Consider the following 18447-nt stretch of genomic DNA (forward strand, 5'->3'; position numbering starts at 1 on the left):
TGTGCAGAAGGCCTGGACGGTGGTGAGGGTGCGGATCTCCACGGGGAGATTGTTCCATAGCGTCGGAGCTGCAACTGAGAAGGCTCTCCTCCGTGTAGTCGCCAGTCGGCACTGACTGGCGGATGGAATTCGGAGGAGGCCTACTCTATGCGATCTGATGGGACGGAGGGAGGTAATCGGCAGAAGGCGGTCTCTCAAATAGCCAGATCCACTACCATGGAGCGCTTTATAGATGGTAAGAAGGACCTTGAAGTGCACCCAGAGACCAACAGGTAGCCAGCGCAGCTCACGGAGGATCGGTGTTATGTGGGCAAACCGTGGTGCGCCCACAATCACTCGCGCGGCTGCATTTTGGACTAGCTGAAGTCGCCGGATGCTCTTCAAGGGCAGCCCCATGTAGAGCACATTGCAGATAGAAAACCAAGGAGTCTAAGAAATACCATGCAAAATCTGCCCTGCAACATACATAGGACAAACGAACAGGAGAATAAATGCATGCATCGCAGAACACAAGAACACAGTAAGAAAAAAAACTTCCTCCCTTTTCCAGCACCTTAAAGCTACAGGACATGAAATTAATTTTGAAGGAACCACATTAATCTCCAAAGCTGAACACTTCAACAAGAGAATAATTATGGAAGCTATCGAAATAGAGAAACACCCCCACAACATGAATAAATGTGACGATACCTCCCGCCTACCAGACATCTGGAGACCAGCCCTAGTCAACAAACGAGCCCCACCCACCACCCAGGCCATTACAACATAAAACAACGGACACACAGCCAGCACCAAGCAGCACCAATCTACCAATCATGATACAACCACACAACCTATCAGTCCACTTACTGAAACAAAGCCAGCACTCCACACACCCCCACCAAGATTTATAGAAAGATATGTGTGTGTGTGTGTGTGCGTGCGTGCATGTGTGTGTGTGTGTGTGTGTGTGTGATCCAGCCATAAGCAGCTTGGGACAGGAAAGAATCCAAAAATGGTATATTCTTATCAAACAGAAAAACCTAACGCCCTTTTTCCTCCGACATCTGTCTTCCATGTTTACCAGTTTTGGTTTAAGAGATGTGATCCCTGCTCCCACAGGACAGAAGATCAAGTAAGCCTGGCTTTTTTTATTCATCACTCTGCAGACTCCATCGGTTCTGTGGGAATTAGTGCAAGCTTTAGTCAAAGTTAGATACATTTTTAAATAGGGGAATGAAATCTTCTAGTAACAGAACATGAAGGGGCACAATTTTGGTCTTTTTGGAGTATTCTGGGAGATAGGTCCCAGATGGATGACCAGCATTTAACTGTTTACTCGCAATGCAGTCTTTAGGCTGAAAAGATGTGTATTAAAAATCATAAAGAGCAGAAATTGAAGTTTATAAAAACATAATAAATATATGTCATTTTATTTTCTTACTGCAAAGCAAAGTTGAATAGGCTCCTATAAAGTACATACTTAGTCAATAAATGACAAATTATGGGAGAATTCATTCATTCAAAAAAAAAAATAACAAGAAAATCTGCAGTTGATTAGGGAGTGGAGGTCTCTGCCAAGTAGGCTCAGTAGAGTCCATAATTTGGTGTTTTCTCCATGTTGCCACCCTCAGCACTTCTTTTGGTTCCGATGGCTGGCTTTGGTCTGTTTCCAAGCATGCGGCTTAATCGCCAACTGTTTTTTAAAGTCCACTAGGCAATCTTTGGCTTCAGAAATGGAAGTGAATGACTTAATAGGAGAGTCACTGCAGGGAACTTGAGGGAGGAACCTTTCTGAATTCTGGTTGCCCTCTGTTTCCTTGTCCATTTCTGTTGAGCTGGGCCTAACAGAAAGGATATTTTAAAAAATTAACCAGGCTTCCCTGCTGTACAGTGAACTTTTTCCATAGCTCTTTAAAGCTTTCTCGCTTTCAATATTGTAATTTTTAAAAAATATACAAATACACAAAAGAATTTGTAACTATCTAAATCACATATTTAGTAACATCAAAACAAGAGAAACTTGACTGAGCATGTCAAAAACTGAGCAGAGATATAATAAAAGCATGGAGTTTAACTAAAGCACAATAAAAAAAATACAACAGCCCATCTAACTTCCAATAAATAAAAAGTCAATGGAGTTTCCCAGGGGAGATTTACATAATCCCAGTACCATGCCAGAGAATGCCTTGTTTTGTGCTCTAATCAATCCATTGACTTCCAGTGACCTAATTGAGATTAAGGCTACCAATGTAAATGCAGGAGCATGCCAATTTATATGTGGGAAAAAATATTCTACTAGTTACTAATGCAAACCAACAATAATGTGCAGTTTTCAGCATACCAAATTTTGCATATCTGATTAATGCATTCTCTATCAACTACAGTTTCTGAATAGCCTAGGCAATTCACGTAATACCTATCACTAAGCATTCCATATCCAGGCTGCAAAAATCCTGACAACCATTATATGACAGTAAAAAAAAAGACCAAAAAAAATATGATTAAATTTATTTATTTATTTATTTATTTACTTATTTATTTATTTGTTTGTTTGTTTGTTTGTTTGTCTTGTATGCCGCCCACTCCCGGAGGACTCCGGGCGGCTCAAAAAAGACAAGGGAAAGGGGGAGAACGAGACAAAGACAACATATTAAAAACAAAACCAACATTCACAATTTCCGTGGAGGTAAATGCTTTTCAGCCCCCCCCCCCCCCCCCCCCCAGCCTGCTGGAACAGCCAGGACTTGGTGGCTTTGCGGAAGGCCGGGAGGGTAGTAAGGGTCCAGATCTCAACAGGGAGCTCGTTCCAGAGGGCCGGAGCTGCAACAGAGAAGGCTCTCCCCCGGGGAGTTGCCAGCCGACATTGGCTGGCAGATGGAATCTGGAGGAGACCTAACCTGTGCGATCTAATTGGTCTGAGAGAGGTAATCGGCAGGAGGCAGTCTCTCAGGTACCCAGGTCCGATGCCATGTAGGGCTTTATAGGTAGCGACCAGCACCTTGAAGCGGATTCGGAGACTAATAGGTAGCCAGTGCAGCTCGCGGAGGATAGGTGTAACGTGGGTGTACCTTGGTGCGCCCACAATCGCTCGCACGGCTGCATTCTGGACTAATTGGAGTCTTCGAACACTCTTCAAGGGCAGTCCCATGTAGAGCGCAGCAAAGGAAGTTGTTTCATATAACACTTCGCAGTTATCTAGCAGTTTTCTGGACTAAGTTGTATTTTATCAGCCTATTGATAGTATGCAAACTAATAGGCCACTGTAGCTCATGAGTATCTTAAACAGAGAGCAGATCGACAGATTAAAAATCAAGCAGTTAAGTAGAAATATTGGTTTCTGGAATTACATCTGGGGAAAAAAAAACACTATTACAAAGCATCGCTCCCAGTGAAGTGAATGGTACTAGAAAAAATTTCAAGACAGATTCAAAAGAATTAATGAAGAAACCCTTCCTAATATAGGTCACCCATCGTGGTAGCCAAAGCAGTTTCAGTCCCCAAATGAGGCCTGAATACAGATTGCAAAAGATTGAGATAAGGAGCTGTTAATTTGTTTATGAGTAACAAACTTACAGCAAACTAACATATTCTTGCACTCACCATATGCCCTCCACAAGTTTAAGAAAAGAAATCTCCTGTCTAATGTAATTCAGGTTTTGGTTCTAAGGAAAAAAGGAACATTATTTAACTGCATTCCAGCAGAAGGAGTAGACTTTGCCTTCAATGCTAAAAACTAGCTTCCTATGGAATTTCTTCATTTTATTTAGCTTTTCCACTTTGTTGAAAAAAACAGCACTGGAAATGAGTGGCAAGGAGCGTTGCTACAGCCCATTTAACCACTGAAGGAGCCTATAATACAGAAAGAGCACTAACTAACCTTGAGTCTTCTCTTCTGGATGGTGGAACAGCAATCTCTGCATCTGGAATATAATACACCACAGGATCTTAATTACTTCAGCAGGTTGATGACGGCCTCTGTTTTGAGATCAGCAAGACTCATCCAGTGGACAAACAGAGAAACTGCAACATCTGGTAGTAAATAGATTCTAAACAATACCTTCCTTTCCAGCTTGGTAGGCGATATGGGGCAATTTATGCATTATTTGGAGTTGCAGGCTTCTCTAATGCCTACCTTTATAGGACACAAGGAAAAGGAGCACAAAGGACTTCTCTTATTGTCACATATTATTATCACACTGAAACTCCCAGGAATGATTCCCGTCTTCATTAAAGTCGAGAGAAATCCTGATATACAAATGTTTAACCTAGAACTGATATACATGCAGTGGGAAGAAACACATGATTATCCATTTGCAATGGGCCAGGAGGTATACTGTATTACTTGAGGACAAGCCTTTTTCTATGACTCAACCTAAATTGTGTCAATACAAGAATGCTGACTGGGGTGCTAACTTTCCTACCTGCAGTCTTGTTTTCAGATTGTTCTAGCATACGCAGTAATCCACCTTCACACCTTCCCTTTTCCTAGAACAAAGTAAGAGAACATCCCCATTAGGTCTTGCACAAGAAGGCTTTTGCCAAAGTAGCTCATAAGAACCCAGAGACAGAAGCAAAACTCTGGACATCTTGCAGCTGCCAGAACAAAGACCAGTTTTCTCGTCACTACCCCAAGATTTTTTTTTTCATTTTATCATATCTGCCCTTTATCAGATGTCAATCTAGTGAGATGGCTCCAGATCCCCTGCCCTCAGAATACAAAGCCACCTATGTTTCACCACTATACTCTCATGCTTATCTACATTTATGTAAATGAGCAACAATCAACCAACAGCCAGATTTTTGCTAGAGCTAGATGGTAAAAGTTCCCTGTCACAAAGAGGCAATCCTCCTTTCCTCTGTCCTTCTCCCTAGCAACACGCAGTAATCATGAGGGAAGTGATGTGAAGAATTGTTAAGCATGATGACAGCACAGCAGGTATTTTACCACGTTAGATGTTCTACAGAAAAGGAGGAAACAGGAGTGTAGCTTTGGACAGCAGCTATAAAAATATCCTCCTAGCCTCAGAATCCAATATAACCTCGGAACAGCAGTTTTCTGTTGTCTTTTTTGCCTAGCCAAGTATCCTCCATTATTAATTGCATGTTCTTTTCGTTGATTTAATTACCTTCCAAATGCTATAAAGTTTTCAGATAGAATTAAAACAAACTTAATTCCAAAGGTTCCCTTCTGGAAATATTGTTTTACATTTGTTGTTATATACTTCAAAGAGTTCTGGGCAGGCATCCTTGCAACTGTCCCCAGGGACCAGGGCCAAAATAAGCAAAAAGAAGAAAAGGATGCTCTCTATTCTGAGCATCTGGGGTCAAAATTTACAATGCTCAAATAAGGAGCAGCAGAAATCATTTGTGTTGATTCTGAAAAGCAAGAGGGAGGACCTGGGCCTTGGGTGCCAAAAAGGCACGTTAACATTTCTGCTGATTGTTTTAAACATCAGCCAAGTTCTTCCGTGGAGAAGTAAAAAAAAAAGGAATTCTGAACCAAAGCTAGTGACATGAACGGAAGCTTCCCATTGTGCAAGAAGCTGCAGAATGTTTGGCTGTGTCCCAGCTAAACTCATCAACAGGCAGTCTTGTCATTTGCATATAAATTCCTGAGGGGCTGAGGCCTGTGATGGATTTAAGGGATTACATAAAACAGAGACATCATGTTGCATCTTCCTGCTGAGAAATCACATTGCCTTAGCATTCACACTGCTCTATGGATTAAAATCTTACCATCAGAAATAAATCAGCACAAAAGCTACATACAGGCCTTTGCTGCACAAGATGGGTAATGCGTGTACACAACTTAGAGAGGGGATGAGGACCAGGACATGATGCCCGTCTGCCATGCCCAGGGTTAAACAATATGGGAATTGAATGGATGAATTGCATTAATTAATCGGCTGGACAAATTTGACACCTTCATCATAGATTAAGGTTGGCAATAGCTGAAGGAAGGAAACATAGCTGAAACCTAAGGGCTATTAGCCGGCAAGGGCTTAGTAAATGATTCAGAATCAGTGACTGTACGCAGTGATGTCTATGTTTTACAGATAATTATTTGCATTTTTTTCCCTAATGGTAATCAACTTTACACTCTTTCATTCCTCCTCCTGCGGTATTTGAACAGATCTTCAGACAGACCATATTTTAAGCAGTAGATGTAAGGCAAATGTACACTTACTTTTTGAAATACAGCATGTCTTTCTCAGGTATGGTTTGCCTTTCCACAAATATGCTTTTTTTTTTTGCAAATAATTTATTTTCAAGTAAGCTGACTGTAGTTTTACCAGATAGATGTTCTTTCCTTCCTCTGCAGTACTCATATCCAGCTTTGACTTATCCACTAAGACTTTCAGTGTCTCCAAAACCAGCTGTCTTCAATTACTCCCATGCGTGAGTCCTATTCTCTTCCTCTTTTATACGATTTTTTTAAAAAAACCAAATATTTTTGCCTCCCCTTCTTTTATGCCTTTTATTTTACATTTATTTCAATAGCGTCTAGCGGCTCACTTACAGTACATGCATTAGGCTCCCTACAAATTCATTTATCTCTGCTAGTGCTTCTTTATCGACTACACTGGTATTGCCTGACATAGCATGAAATGCAAGAGTTACTATAGTGTTTGGAAAGAGTTGAAAGTAAACCAAAGGAAAAGAATTAGCACAGACTTTGTCTTACTACCTGTTGTCCACCAGTAAAGCTCAATTCTGCACTCTGGTGTGACAATAATATGATAGGCAGAGGTCATTTTTGTTCGAGATAACAATTCTGAACAGGAAAATATCATTAAACATTATGAAAACATTTTCATTTACCAATTTTGTCCTTTCTGGCCATAAAGGATGATAAACAGAAAAATAATATTGTAAGATAGTAAGTGAATCATTGTACACATAGAATAGAAAGCATCAATTCAGGTGAACATACAAACAATGGATGGCCATGTGAATAGCCAAGTATTCCACAAAAATGTTTCTCAAAAGAAAGAATCATCTACCTGGAGAATAAAAAAATAATTAAAATCAAATATCATTCATCTCACTCAAAAACACCCCACAATGGCTGCAATGCATCTCTCAGAGGTGGAGAGAATATTGTGCTCCAGCATTTAAATATAGGGGAATGGAAAACTGAAGGGGAAGCAGGTACATGTTTTGCACAGATTGTGAAATTAAACGTAGCTACAAGGATGGGAAGAACAGCAAAAGCTACACACTTTAATCTCGTAAACATTTCAAAGTGGCTTTGATTAAAACATCACATTAAAAAGTATTTATAAATAAATACATTCATGTTCTACGCATTTGTTACGGTGAGCCACTGGTCTCTTGCTGTTCAGAGACTGCCACTGACTGGTAAACCAAATTATTGTACAGGTTTACAGAGATTCAAGATAAATGTAGATATAGATTTAATCTTTGACAAATATTTTTTTACAACCAATAAGGAGTATTCTGGAATCTGGGAGGCCCTGTATCCAGAAAGAGGACATTTTGTAATGCAGAATATTTAGCTTTGAAAAGTCCAAACAAGATGACTGTTATTCTAAGAGTTTGATACCACATCCCACTTTGAATGAGAAGCATTGTAAACATGCTAATTATCAGCATCCTTGTGAATGTTGCTGTTTCTGAAGACATACTGTTTGTGAATCCAAGGCCACTGATATAGCAAAGGTTACAACTGTGGGAGGATTTCCTTCCTCATTCAGTCTGTTGGTTGGCTTTTTTCCTCTTATGCCTGCCCTCCTTCTGAACATGGTGGATGGAACTGATGGGAGTTGGAATCAACCGACATCCAGAAGGCTTGTGGGCTGATATTCTGGTTAGAGATGTAATCCCATCATTGTAAAATCAAGTTGAAGAGGATCAAACAGTCAGAATATATCATTTCACTGCAGCTAAGCTTATTCATGGGGTTGGAGAATCAGGCAGACCTAATCTCTCTTCAGAAAAAGATATAAACAAAGACAAAAGCAGACATCCATGCAAATGTGAACCAAGAATACAGATCCTTACTTTGGCATGGCGCGGTCTCCTGTGGCCCTGGGTTCCACCAACACTCCAGCTATAAAGACAGCTATCAACATGGCTCTGATACTCTTTTCTTAGTACTAGAGATTTACAAAGATAACACTTCTCATACCTGCCAAATAAGGAAGAAATGGATTGTATTAGAATTCATTCTTTTTCATTTGTGCTGCTTCTAGCTGTTCTGTTGGTAACACTTGTCAAAAGAGCACGATCTGCACAGTGATGTGACCAATACTACAAAACTGACCTGTTGGCAATCAAAAAGGACAGAATGATTAGCAGTTTTCTTCCAAGTGCTTTCCTGGGTGCTGCTACTGCAGCAAAGGGATGTAATGAAATCAGCTCCTCTAGCTATCTCAAACAATACTGATTTTCTTTCAGAACCTGTCAACACAGTTGAATGAAGTATCTGCTTTTGCAAAATTGGAGTTATGTTGTGCCCCAAAAAGCACATCAAGTGTATTAAGTCAGAGACATGTTTTACTCAGTCTAAATGAAGTCATCTAACTAATAAATCTGCCAGGGCACTATTTCCTTTTTAAAGTATGCAGTAGTGAAGAGGATGCATTGAGCATTTGGTGCTGAAGAATATAGTAAAACACCACCTGCTACCAGCTCTCAGATCACTCCAACTAGCTCAACTGTGTCCCATAATTCCCCTGCTAACAATCCAAGAAACAAATCTGCACCACCACCCCCTGGCCTTTGGCACGTGAAGGAAGAAATGGAACTGGAGGCAGCTACTTAATTGATGATCTGGAACTAGAGAAATCCAGTGAAATTTGCTGCACTACGGTATCTGGAATGTGTCTGAGGAGCGCCCTTGATGCTAAATCCTGCAGTACTTTTCCATATTTTCTTTCCAGTCCCTGCTGATTACCAAGATAATGTGTCTAAACAGAAGCTGCCCTCTCTATAATTAGCCTAATTCTATTAGTTATGTTGCCATCCAGTGTTTGTAGCAGCAACATTATTTTCAGGCAGGATTTTTACTATCAGGCTCTTTCTTAAGATGCTGTGTGGGTGAACAGGTGGGAGGAAGAAGATTAAACAAAACCGGTTCCATTTGAATTTCTTAATTTCATTAACAGTGTAACCACAGGTAGGCACCAGACATGCTAACCTCCTCCATCAGAGCTTTGTTCTGATAGAAGCATGTAGATATGCACACCAATTCATCTACGGTACTTTTCCAACCAATGCTGCTCTTAGAGCACGGTTTAACTGCCTTGATATTTATTGCCTCTATCAGCCTGTGAGAGACCAAAACAAACTCTGTGATTTTGTCCTAGGACCAAAAATAATTTAAGAAAAACATGATACTAGTGCAACAGAAATTTGCCTGTGCTCTCTGTTTGGCTTGCTAACCACAGTTTTAAGATCTCCCTTTCTTCTTTTTTTTAATGCTCAGGGGACTTGCATGTTTCCACGATGCTGAAACACCATCACTGCGGGAATATATAATTTCCTCTAACATTGAAAACAGCTGTGAGACGGATACAACAGGTACATTTGTTACAATTTGGAATGGCAAGCAGAGCCTTAAAGGCCCCCAAATTCACATGAAATTTGGTATTGTAATGGGCCAGACTGGCATTTGTATTTGAATATTAGTGCTATTTCTTACCTTTATCTTTATATCATTACATTTGTGCAGTCTGAATTATGCAGACACAATCAGTTCACAGACTATTGCTATATTTACATGCCAGTTCTGACAGATTCCATAACTAGATTATTACAGCAGGAAATCCACCATTGCCATTGTTAATAGAGTTTTATAAGTATTGCTTCCATTATATTATAGGTTTAATAATGAAACTGAAAGGGGAGAGGGCAAAGTGTGTTTAGCTAGTAGCACATCAACATTTCCCAGGAGAGTGTTTCTCAATCTCATCCACTTTAAGATGTGTGGATTTCAATTCCCAGAATTCCCCAGCCAGCACGGATTAGTCTATACATTTTAAAGTGGATGAGACCGAGAAGATCAGCTGGGCAGACAGTGCTGAATTAAGCATTCCAAAAAGAATGTGAAACCTAGGCAAACCCACACTTAGAAGCAAAGGTAAAAAAAGGTTAGACTAAGGTGGTCTTTCCTATTACAAGATGCTTCTTGGTCACAGGATGATGAGTGAATAATGTCAAAGATTTGGAGTTTTATGTAATAGAACCATCTACCAGGGCTTCAACTGAAAATTGTCAAAATGGACTATATGGAGCATACCTACTTACTTGTCAATATCTACAGATTTGCAGACTTTTTTGCAGCTGGCAAGCTTGCTCTTGGCTTCCCTCTGTCGCCGGGTCATTACTTGAAAACGAAAAGAGAATAGTTGTTCTATCTGTCTTCTTGAAGATCTCAAGAAGTGTCAAGTGTCAGAACAAAACACCCAATATATGTTTTAGAAAATAATTTCAAAGCTTCTTGCCAAGTAGGACCAGTTTGCTTGGGGCATCACAATGAGAACAGCAAGGTCTAATTTATAATGGTGTGATATTTCTCACTATGTAAACTGAAGTTTTCAAGCTTTCATCCAGAAAGCCTTTACAATGCACTAAGACAAAAGTGTTGACTTAAATTGTGTATGAAGTATTTTGCACCAATAATCTAAATTATTTCATTTCTTCATTCACATGAGAACTCTTAACAACCTAACAAATAAAGGCATATATCTGATACTTAGTAGAAAGTTCCATTTGCTTAACATTAAACAAATATGAAAGACTTGGAAACCAAGTCTGACAATGCTGCATGTAACATTCAAAAGATCTGCTCTTTCTAGTATTGTTTTTCAAATCCAAAACACATGTGAGACCTCTTAGACTCAGTTAAGAGTTGGATAAATGAATGATCTCAATGAATTAAGCTGAAAAGTATTTCAGTGGGTTTGATTATAAGGTACATTTATGTGTTGACTAGGGAATGAAGAAAGGGTAAAAACCACAATAAGTAGTAATCTGTATTTTCAATGTGGCATGCATATCTGCATATTTTCATAAGGTACAAAATTCGTTTTTAAGAACGTCCTGGATTTGGGCAGATTATGAAAAGGGGTTTTGACAAGAACCTGAGAAGTAAGCGATAGGACTGAACAGGGGCAAAAAGGAAGAGAAACTTAATTCACAAATTATACTTTTTTTTTTAACAGAAAATACAATCTGATCACATAACCAGGATGATGTTTACCTGCTTGGTAAAAGGGTAAGAAAGCTAACAGACAAATTTCACCCTATTCTAGTATAATCATATATGCAGCAGTAATTCTTTATACTAGTTAGATTTAATCAGTATAACAATGAAATCAGGGCAAACTCAATCAGAGGCCGCAGCCTTTCTTGTTAGCCATTTATGAACATGATTTTAAAATGTTTGTTTCATACAATTGAATTCCTTTCCATTTCTGTTGACAAACCACCAGCTATGCTGCTTGGGGAACATATCAGATATCCTAAGCCATTTCCACCAGGGGGCTAGAGTTTCTAATATAGAACAGATGCTGCTTTAAGCACTGTTGGGCAATCCAATGGAGGGGGCAGTGTATCAGAACATTTTTACAGCTTTGTATCAGATCTTCCTGTGCTCAATGCTCTCATTAGGAGAAAGGTTTGAATTTATGTTATAGGCGCTATAAAACTGTTACTGTTTGCTCAACATCTGTTGTAAAGTAGGTGCACCTACAGAGATCAAAATGGAAAGATGTATTATCAGTGCCAGCACTTCTGGGCTACTCACTTGCAAGGAAAAAGTTGGTGATGGACATTCACAAATTCATAAAAGGCTGGCTCCTTAAAAGGGGACAACAACTCTCTTCTGCAAACCTGGCCTGGATCTGGGTATGAGTAGTTTCTATACTTGACTGTTAATCCCCAAGTCACTTGACACTCCCAAAGGCTTTTTAACAAGCTAGTCTGCAGCAAAAGCAAAGCAGTTCTCTGAGCCGGTGCATAGTTGTTAATATTCCTATAACAGTCTCTTGTGCACAGCTCAGGTGTTAATCAGTGCTATTTTTTTCCAGCAGAATAGAACACATCTGACACAATACGGTTGCTAGAAACCTCTGGGACCACTATATAAGAAATGCCAGGAAAGACCTACATTTGTACTGCCAACACAAGCAGCAGAGATATGGCATCACCAGCAGCCTTTGCCATTCATAGTTGAGTTGACCTGCTCCATACCAAAACACCAAAGTCAACAAAGCCATGGTGAGATTATGCCAGCGAGCTCAACTTAGAACAAGATTCCAAAGGAAAAACAGTTACAAGATAAATATCCACTTACAGCAAGAGAGAAAATGTGCTTCTCAACCCTTGGTACAGAATAAGCACAGCATCTTCTCTCTCGACATGCTGGGCTAACTCAAACATGTTCACAATGTTCACTGTAGTCACATTAAAAGTTGATCAGTCTTCAGTTTTCTTCTCGTCAGTACAAATCGTGCCACAGCTCTCTCGATTCCTCTGAATATAAAATAACCTCCCTTTGGTGCATTTCATATTGACTAACCTTTTCCATCCATGCTGAGATGGTCTGGAAGCTAATGGCAGCTCTTCATAATTTAAATACTCCTGGAGGACCCATAAGGGTCCCCTACAGGTGTTTTGAATAATTTGGTACATTCCTAGCAATTTCTCCTTTAATTTTTTTATGCATGCATTTTGAGTTCTTCTGGTTCTCCAAAATTTTAGAACAAGCTTTTCCAAACTATTTCCTGGTCTTCAGGAAGAAAGGATGGATTTTCTAATGTGACTTCAGGCACAATCTTAATGACTTCCTTAATATTTAAAGATACTGTACAGATAGTGCCTTGAAATCACCTTACTGTTTCAAGTAACATAAATGTACATGTTCAAAGCGAAATTTATCTCAGAATTTATCTAATGTACTTTATTTTGAGGGGATAAAAATAGGAAGAACATTCAATGAACAAAGGGACTCAGTGAATCTCAGAACCACTGAACCAAAAGTTTCGGAGCTCCTGGAACATGGGGGAACTGCCAGAAAAAAAGAGCTGATGTGGTTCCAATCTTCAAAAGCGGGGGGGGGGGGGGAGAGGCGGGGGGGAGTACATCCAGGAAACTATATAGACCAATCAGTTTGACATCAATACCTGGGAAAATTCTGGAAAAGATAATCAAGCAGTGGATTTGTGAGCACCTAGAAATGAGCAAGGCAATTACTAGAAGCCAGCATGGGATTGTTAAAACAGATCATACCAGACAAACCTTATTGCCTTCTTTGGCAAAGTGACTAAAAGTAGACCTCAGCCTATTCTTGATAAGACAGAACAATGTGGAACAGACATTACCACCAACAGATGGATTTCCAATTGAATGACCAACCAAACTCAGCATGTCATCCTCGGAAATCCATCTACATCGAGGGAAGCATGCAGTGAGGTACCTCAAGATCTTGTCCTGGGTCTAATGCTCTTCATCATAAATTATCTAGATGAGAGCATAGAAGGGGAACTGATCATATTTGCAGATAACACCAAGCTGTGGAGAATGACCATTGGCTTATCTGAAGGGTCCTTTTCTGTGCACCGTGGGAGAGAGTCCAAGCAACGGGTTAAATCAGTCTGGTTGCCCTGGGACTGAGGAATCTTTTTCCTTGGCCACGCCTCCTTGTGTTCCTTGGCGCCATAATTTTGAGATGGTCTGGAACCGTGAAGGCTAGAAGCGTGATGAATCAGGTAAAGAAAGTCCAAGTTGACACAACGGTTACGAATCCCTGGACTGAGAAACCGGGGTGGGTTGGACTCTCCCGCAGTGCACAGAAAAGAACCCTTCAGGTAAGCCAATGGTCATTTTCCTGTGCACTGCTTGGAGAGTCCAAGCGACGGGACATACCCAAGTTATATGTCACGGGAGGGAGGGGGCAGAAGAACAGTCTCAGGATTCAGTTGTGGAAACAATCGCCTGTAGCACCCGCCTGCCGAAAAATGCCTCGGACGAGACATACATGTCCAATTTATAGTTCCTGACAAAGGGCGATGGTGAAGAGCAAGTAGCCATTCTGCAGATGTCTTCAATGGTAGCCTGGGTGGCCCAGGCTGCGGTGGTGGCCGCACTCCTAGTAGAGTGGGCGGTAATGTGCCGGGGTACTGCCCTGGACTGGTGTTCGTATGCAGCTGCAATGCATGCTCTTAGCCACCTACCGACCGTGGAAGATGTCACCTTCTTACCCAAGAAGCCAGGCTGGAATGAAACAAAGAGGGCCTCTGACCTGCGGAAGTCCACAGAGCGTCTGATGTATATCTGCAGGGCCCGTCTGACGTCCAACATGTGCCAACCACGTTCCCTTGGGTGGTTGGGGCGTGGGCAGAAGTTAGGCAGGATTACTTCCTACGTCCTGTGGAACCAGGTGTTGACCTTCAGGATGAAAGCAGGGTCCAGATGCAGTACGGCCCTGTCTGAATGGACGACACATAGATCCTCCCGGACCAATAAAGCCACCAGTTCTGAGATGCGTCTCGCAGATGTTATTGCAACAAGAAAGGCAGTCTTTAAGATGAGGTGACAAAGAGATATCGTACGTAGAGGCTCAAAGGGCGGAGAGGTAAGAGCCTGTAAGACCACCGATAGCTGCCAGGTGGGATAGCGGTGAACCACCGGAGGACGTAAGTTGGAGGCGCCCTTAAGGAAACAGCAAACCCTTGAGATCTTGCTGAAGGGCTGGGCAGGGTCGCCGGACCAGACGTTGGATAGTGCCTCAGGAGATCCCCTCAAGTGCCAGAAGGCCAGCTGGAGCCAATGGAGGTCCGGGTGTACTATAGCCCCCTGGCTGAGGGAGACTTGGTCCCGAGGAATCCGCCATGGGGATGACACCGATAGGCTGATGAGGTTGGCGTACCATGAGCTGCGAGGCCAGTGGAAAGCTACGAGCAGGACCTCTGCCCTTTCCACGATGATCTTGCAGATTACCTGTGGTAGAGGCGAAAGCAGTGGGAAGGCGTACAGAAGACTCTGAGGCCATCTGCATGGAAGGGCATCCGTCCCCTCCGCCCCTGGCGAGTGGAAACTAGAGAAGAAGCGCTGGAGCTGTGTGTTCTCTCGGGTGGCGAACAGTTCGATCACTGGGGTGCCGAACCTGTGAGACAATGGTCGAATAGGGCCGGATCCAGACACCACTCTGCACTGTCTATGGTGGTTCTGCTCAACCAGTCCACCTGTGTGTTGTCCACTCCCGAGATGTGATCAGAACGAATGGATGCAATGCCCACCTGCCCAGGGCCTCCGCCATAAGCATCCTGAACCTGGTGCCGCCCTGCCAATTTATATGGGCCTTAGTGGCCACATTGTTTGTCATCAGGAGGATGTGTTGATGAAGAATGTCCCAGTGAAAATGTCGCAGGGCAAGTTTGGCCGCTTGCAGCTCTAAGAAGTTGATGTTGCAGGCTGCTTCGGCTGGAGACCACTTGCCTTGAGTTAAGCGATGTCCCATGTGCGCCCCCCAACCGGCAAGGCTGGCATCTGTCATGATGACTACTCTCGTGGGCTCCTTGAACAGGTTAGAGTAGAGCCGCCAATTGCCACCACTTGAGAGACCTCTTCATGGTTGGGGGAATCCGCACCTTCATGGATGAGTTGCTCCTGTTGGCTCTTTGATGGGGCAGGAGAAGCCACTGCAACTCTCTGTACTGAAAATGTGCCCAGGGAACAACCGAGATGCAGGAGATCATCTTCCCCAACAGTTGAGATAGGAATAGCACGGAGACCTGCCTCAACCCCAGAACCTTGCGGGTCAGGGATACTAAACTGTCTATCCTGTCCTGGGAAAGGAACACCCTGCAAGCTGAGGTGTCTATCACTGCCCCCAGATGGATGAGTTTGGTAGTTGGGATGAGATGACTCTATTCCAGGTTGATGGGTGACGGATCCACCTGGCGGTGGAGGGAGCCTCCTGCCTGGGCTAAGAGGAGCTGGAAGCGACAGGTGCTTGGTCACACCTCTGCATCCCCTGGGCAATGCCCTGGGAGATGGCAAGGGGAACCACCGCCTGCATGTGGGCAGATAACTCAGATTCCTGAGCTATGGCAGAGTCCGAACCAACGGGGTCCCTGGAAGGAGGAGGAACATGCTGGGTAAGGATGGGATCAGCGAGCCCCCCGGGGTTGGGGTCCTCAGGGGCAGGCCCTGACTCAGAAACACATGAAAAAGCAGGAGAGCCCGGTTCAGCCAGAGACCTAACCGTGGAGAGGTTCTGGGAGTCCACTTCCTCATCAATTACAGACAGGCGATCCCCCCTTGGGAGTGGTGGAATGACTGTCCAAACAGAAGGGGTAGGCTGAGGGCACTCTCTCACAGGCTGGCGTTGGGCCTTCTCAAATTGTTTGTCGAGAGCCCGCTGCCGCCTCTCTGCATCCCAAGCCGCCACTGCAGAAGGTGCCTTATAGGGATGGCTATCCTGACTGGCCAACCTGCCCTTCCTTACCCCTGCCTGAAGAAGTTCCCTTGCCAGAGGCTTGAGAGGGACCTGGTCTACTGTCAGGGGAGTCAGATGGGTCAGGATGCTCCAGGGCCTGATGGTGCAGACTTCAGACAATAGGCCAATACAGGTGGAGGTCAGGAGACGAAGGAGACTCCGGTGGCTGGTGCTGGATCAGATGACATGCAGATAATGTGGAAGCAGGAACAGTTTGTGGGGAAAAAATCCAGAGGAGTAAAACTGGGGCTCTGCAATGAGTCCAATGAATCCACTTTTTCACCACTCGATGAGAGGTGAAAAAGTGGAAAAGCAGCCGAGGCTGCAAGACCAGGCAGTTAGATCAGGGAGAATCAGTGGATAAAAGGCAAAAAATTCACATAAAAATCCTCCCTGTGCCAGTGTATGACCACCAGATGGCCAAGATGCCAGCGCCGGTTGGGGAAACAATGGGGGTGGAAGTGACCCAGTTGGAGACCCGATCGAGGCCAGCTAACCACCCTACAGAAGCGTGGCTGAGCGGAAACACCAATGGGAGAAAAGAAGCGAATTCAGGCCTTTGCAATTGGCCACCGCGCTGATGCAAGGGAGAAGGAGGAAGTAAAGATGGCGGCCGCGTGATTTAAAGTGACCACGCACCCCTCCACGGCAGGCTACGCCCACCAAAAGGCAAGAAAAACACAAAAAACACAACAATTCCAACTAAAAGGGGAACGCCGGCAGCCACCAGAAGCCTCGCTGCTCCTGCCACGCTTTAAAGCAAAAGCAGCAGCTCTCCGCGGCTGTCCAAAGGCGGCGCAGCAAGCGGAACACCCACCACCACTACGCCTACCTCCGAGTCTCTAGGAGAAATCAAAACGATGTGAAGCAAAAAGAGGAAGACAAATGAACTGCTAATTATAGGAAAAACAAATTAAGGAAAAAGAAAAGGAAATACTAGGAGAGTCCAAGCCTAGATAACTTACGCTGGAGCTCACAAATATAAGTCCTGAACTGAGGAAAAATTCTGGTGCCAAGTAACATCAGGAGGCGTGGCCAAGGAAAAAGATTCCTCAGTCCAGGGCAACCAGACTGATTTAACCCGTTGCTTGGACTCTCCAAACGGTGCACAGGAAAACTGCTAACACTTTAGAAGTAGACTCAAGATTCAGAAAGAGCTTGACATACTTGCACAGTGGGCCCCAGCCAGCAAAGAAGAGGGAGTTGATTTTTTAATCTAAAGCACGCAAGGGCAGTAATGGGTGGAAGCTCATTAAAGAGAGATTCAACCTGGATCTAAGTAGAAATTTCCTGACAGTGAGAACAATTAATAAGTGGATTGGCTTGCCTCCAGAAGTTGTGGGTGTTCCATTACAGGAAGTTTTCAAGAAAAGATTGGACAACCATTTGTCCAGAATGATATAAGTCTACTGATCTAGTAGAGGGTTGCACTAGAAAACCTCCAAGGTTCCTTCTGATCCTATGATTCTATAATTCCACACCGTGGCTATATTTACCAGACCATGCTAGTAACTTATGCATCTTAAATATGGAGAAATCTAGTTGAAGGAGCAGCATCTGTATATGTATATACAAGCCCCCAAGTAGAAAATAATCTCCATTTCATCTTTTTCAGAGATACTGTCTTAGACTCCCATTTCTATGATATAATACCACTGAAAGTCCCCCATTCTAGCCTGACATATAACTCTTCAAAGAAGCAGCCTACAAATCTTGGAGTATTTTTTCAATGTACTAGTATCCTTTTGCAAGTAGCTCTTTTCAATTTTGCATCATATTCCATATATTATCAGAAGAGAAAGTAGCAGGTATTTAAATTTTTATAAATACTGGGGAAAATATCCCTAAATGAGACAAATGACTCTAAGCTGGTTTTCTTTTGCAGCGGGCTTCCCACTGTGTTGATACAAGACCTCTCCCACAATCCTTATATCCCCCAGCGTTAAATACATGCATATTTTTAAATCAGCCATGCTATTTTTTTAAAATACTTATTA

The 18447-nt window shown here is 42.8% G+C and overlaps 1 protein-coding gene across 6 annotated transcripts in view; it reads right to left on the reverse strand.

Annotated features, from left to right (window-relative positions):
- Nucleotides 1-1393: 1393 nt before the first annotated feature.
- The window catches only part of UIMC1 (ubiquitin interaction motif containing 1), an 87923-nt gene continuing 70869 nt past the window's right edge, over nt 1394-18447 (reverse strand). For 4 of the 6 annotated variants that reach the window (XM_032209118.1, XM_032209119.1, XM_032209117.1 and 1 more), the window contains 5 exons: nt 10255-10333; nt 8008-8134; nt 4404-4467; nt 3860-3902; nt 1394-1823 (listed from right to left, as the gene is read on the reverse strand). In XM_032209118.1, coding sequence (XP_032065009.1) covers nt 1610-1823; nt 3860-3902; nt 4404-4467; nt 8008-8134; nt 10255-10333 — 527 coding nt within the window. In that variant the 3' untranslated portion in view covers nt 1394-1609. Of the gene's footprint in view, nt 1824-3859; nt 3903-4403; nt 4468-8007; nt 8135-10246; nt 10334-18447 lie in introns of those variants that run through there. The other 2 variants (XM_032209121.1, XR_004254644.1) reach the window with 2 other exon arrangements.

The sequence above is a fragment of the Thamnophis elegans genome, chromosome 2 (assembly GCF_009769535.1).
Source record: "Thamnophis elegans isolate rThaEle1 chromosome 2, rThaEle1.pri, whole genome shotgun sequence".
NCBI lineage: Eukaryota > Metazoa > Chordata > Lepidosauria > Squamata > Colubridae > Thamnophis > Thamnophis elegans.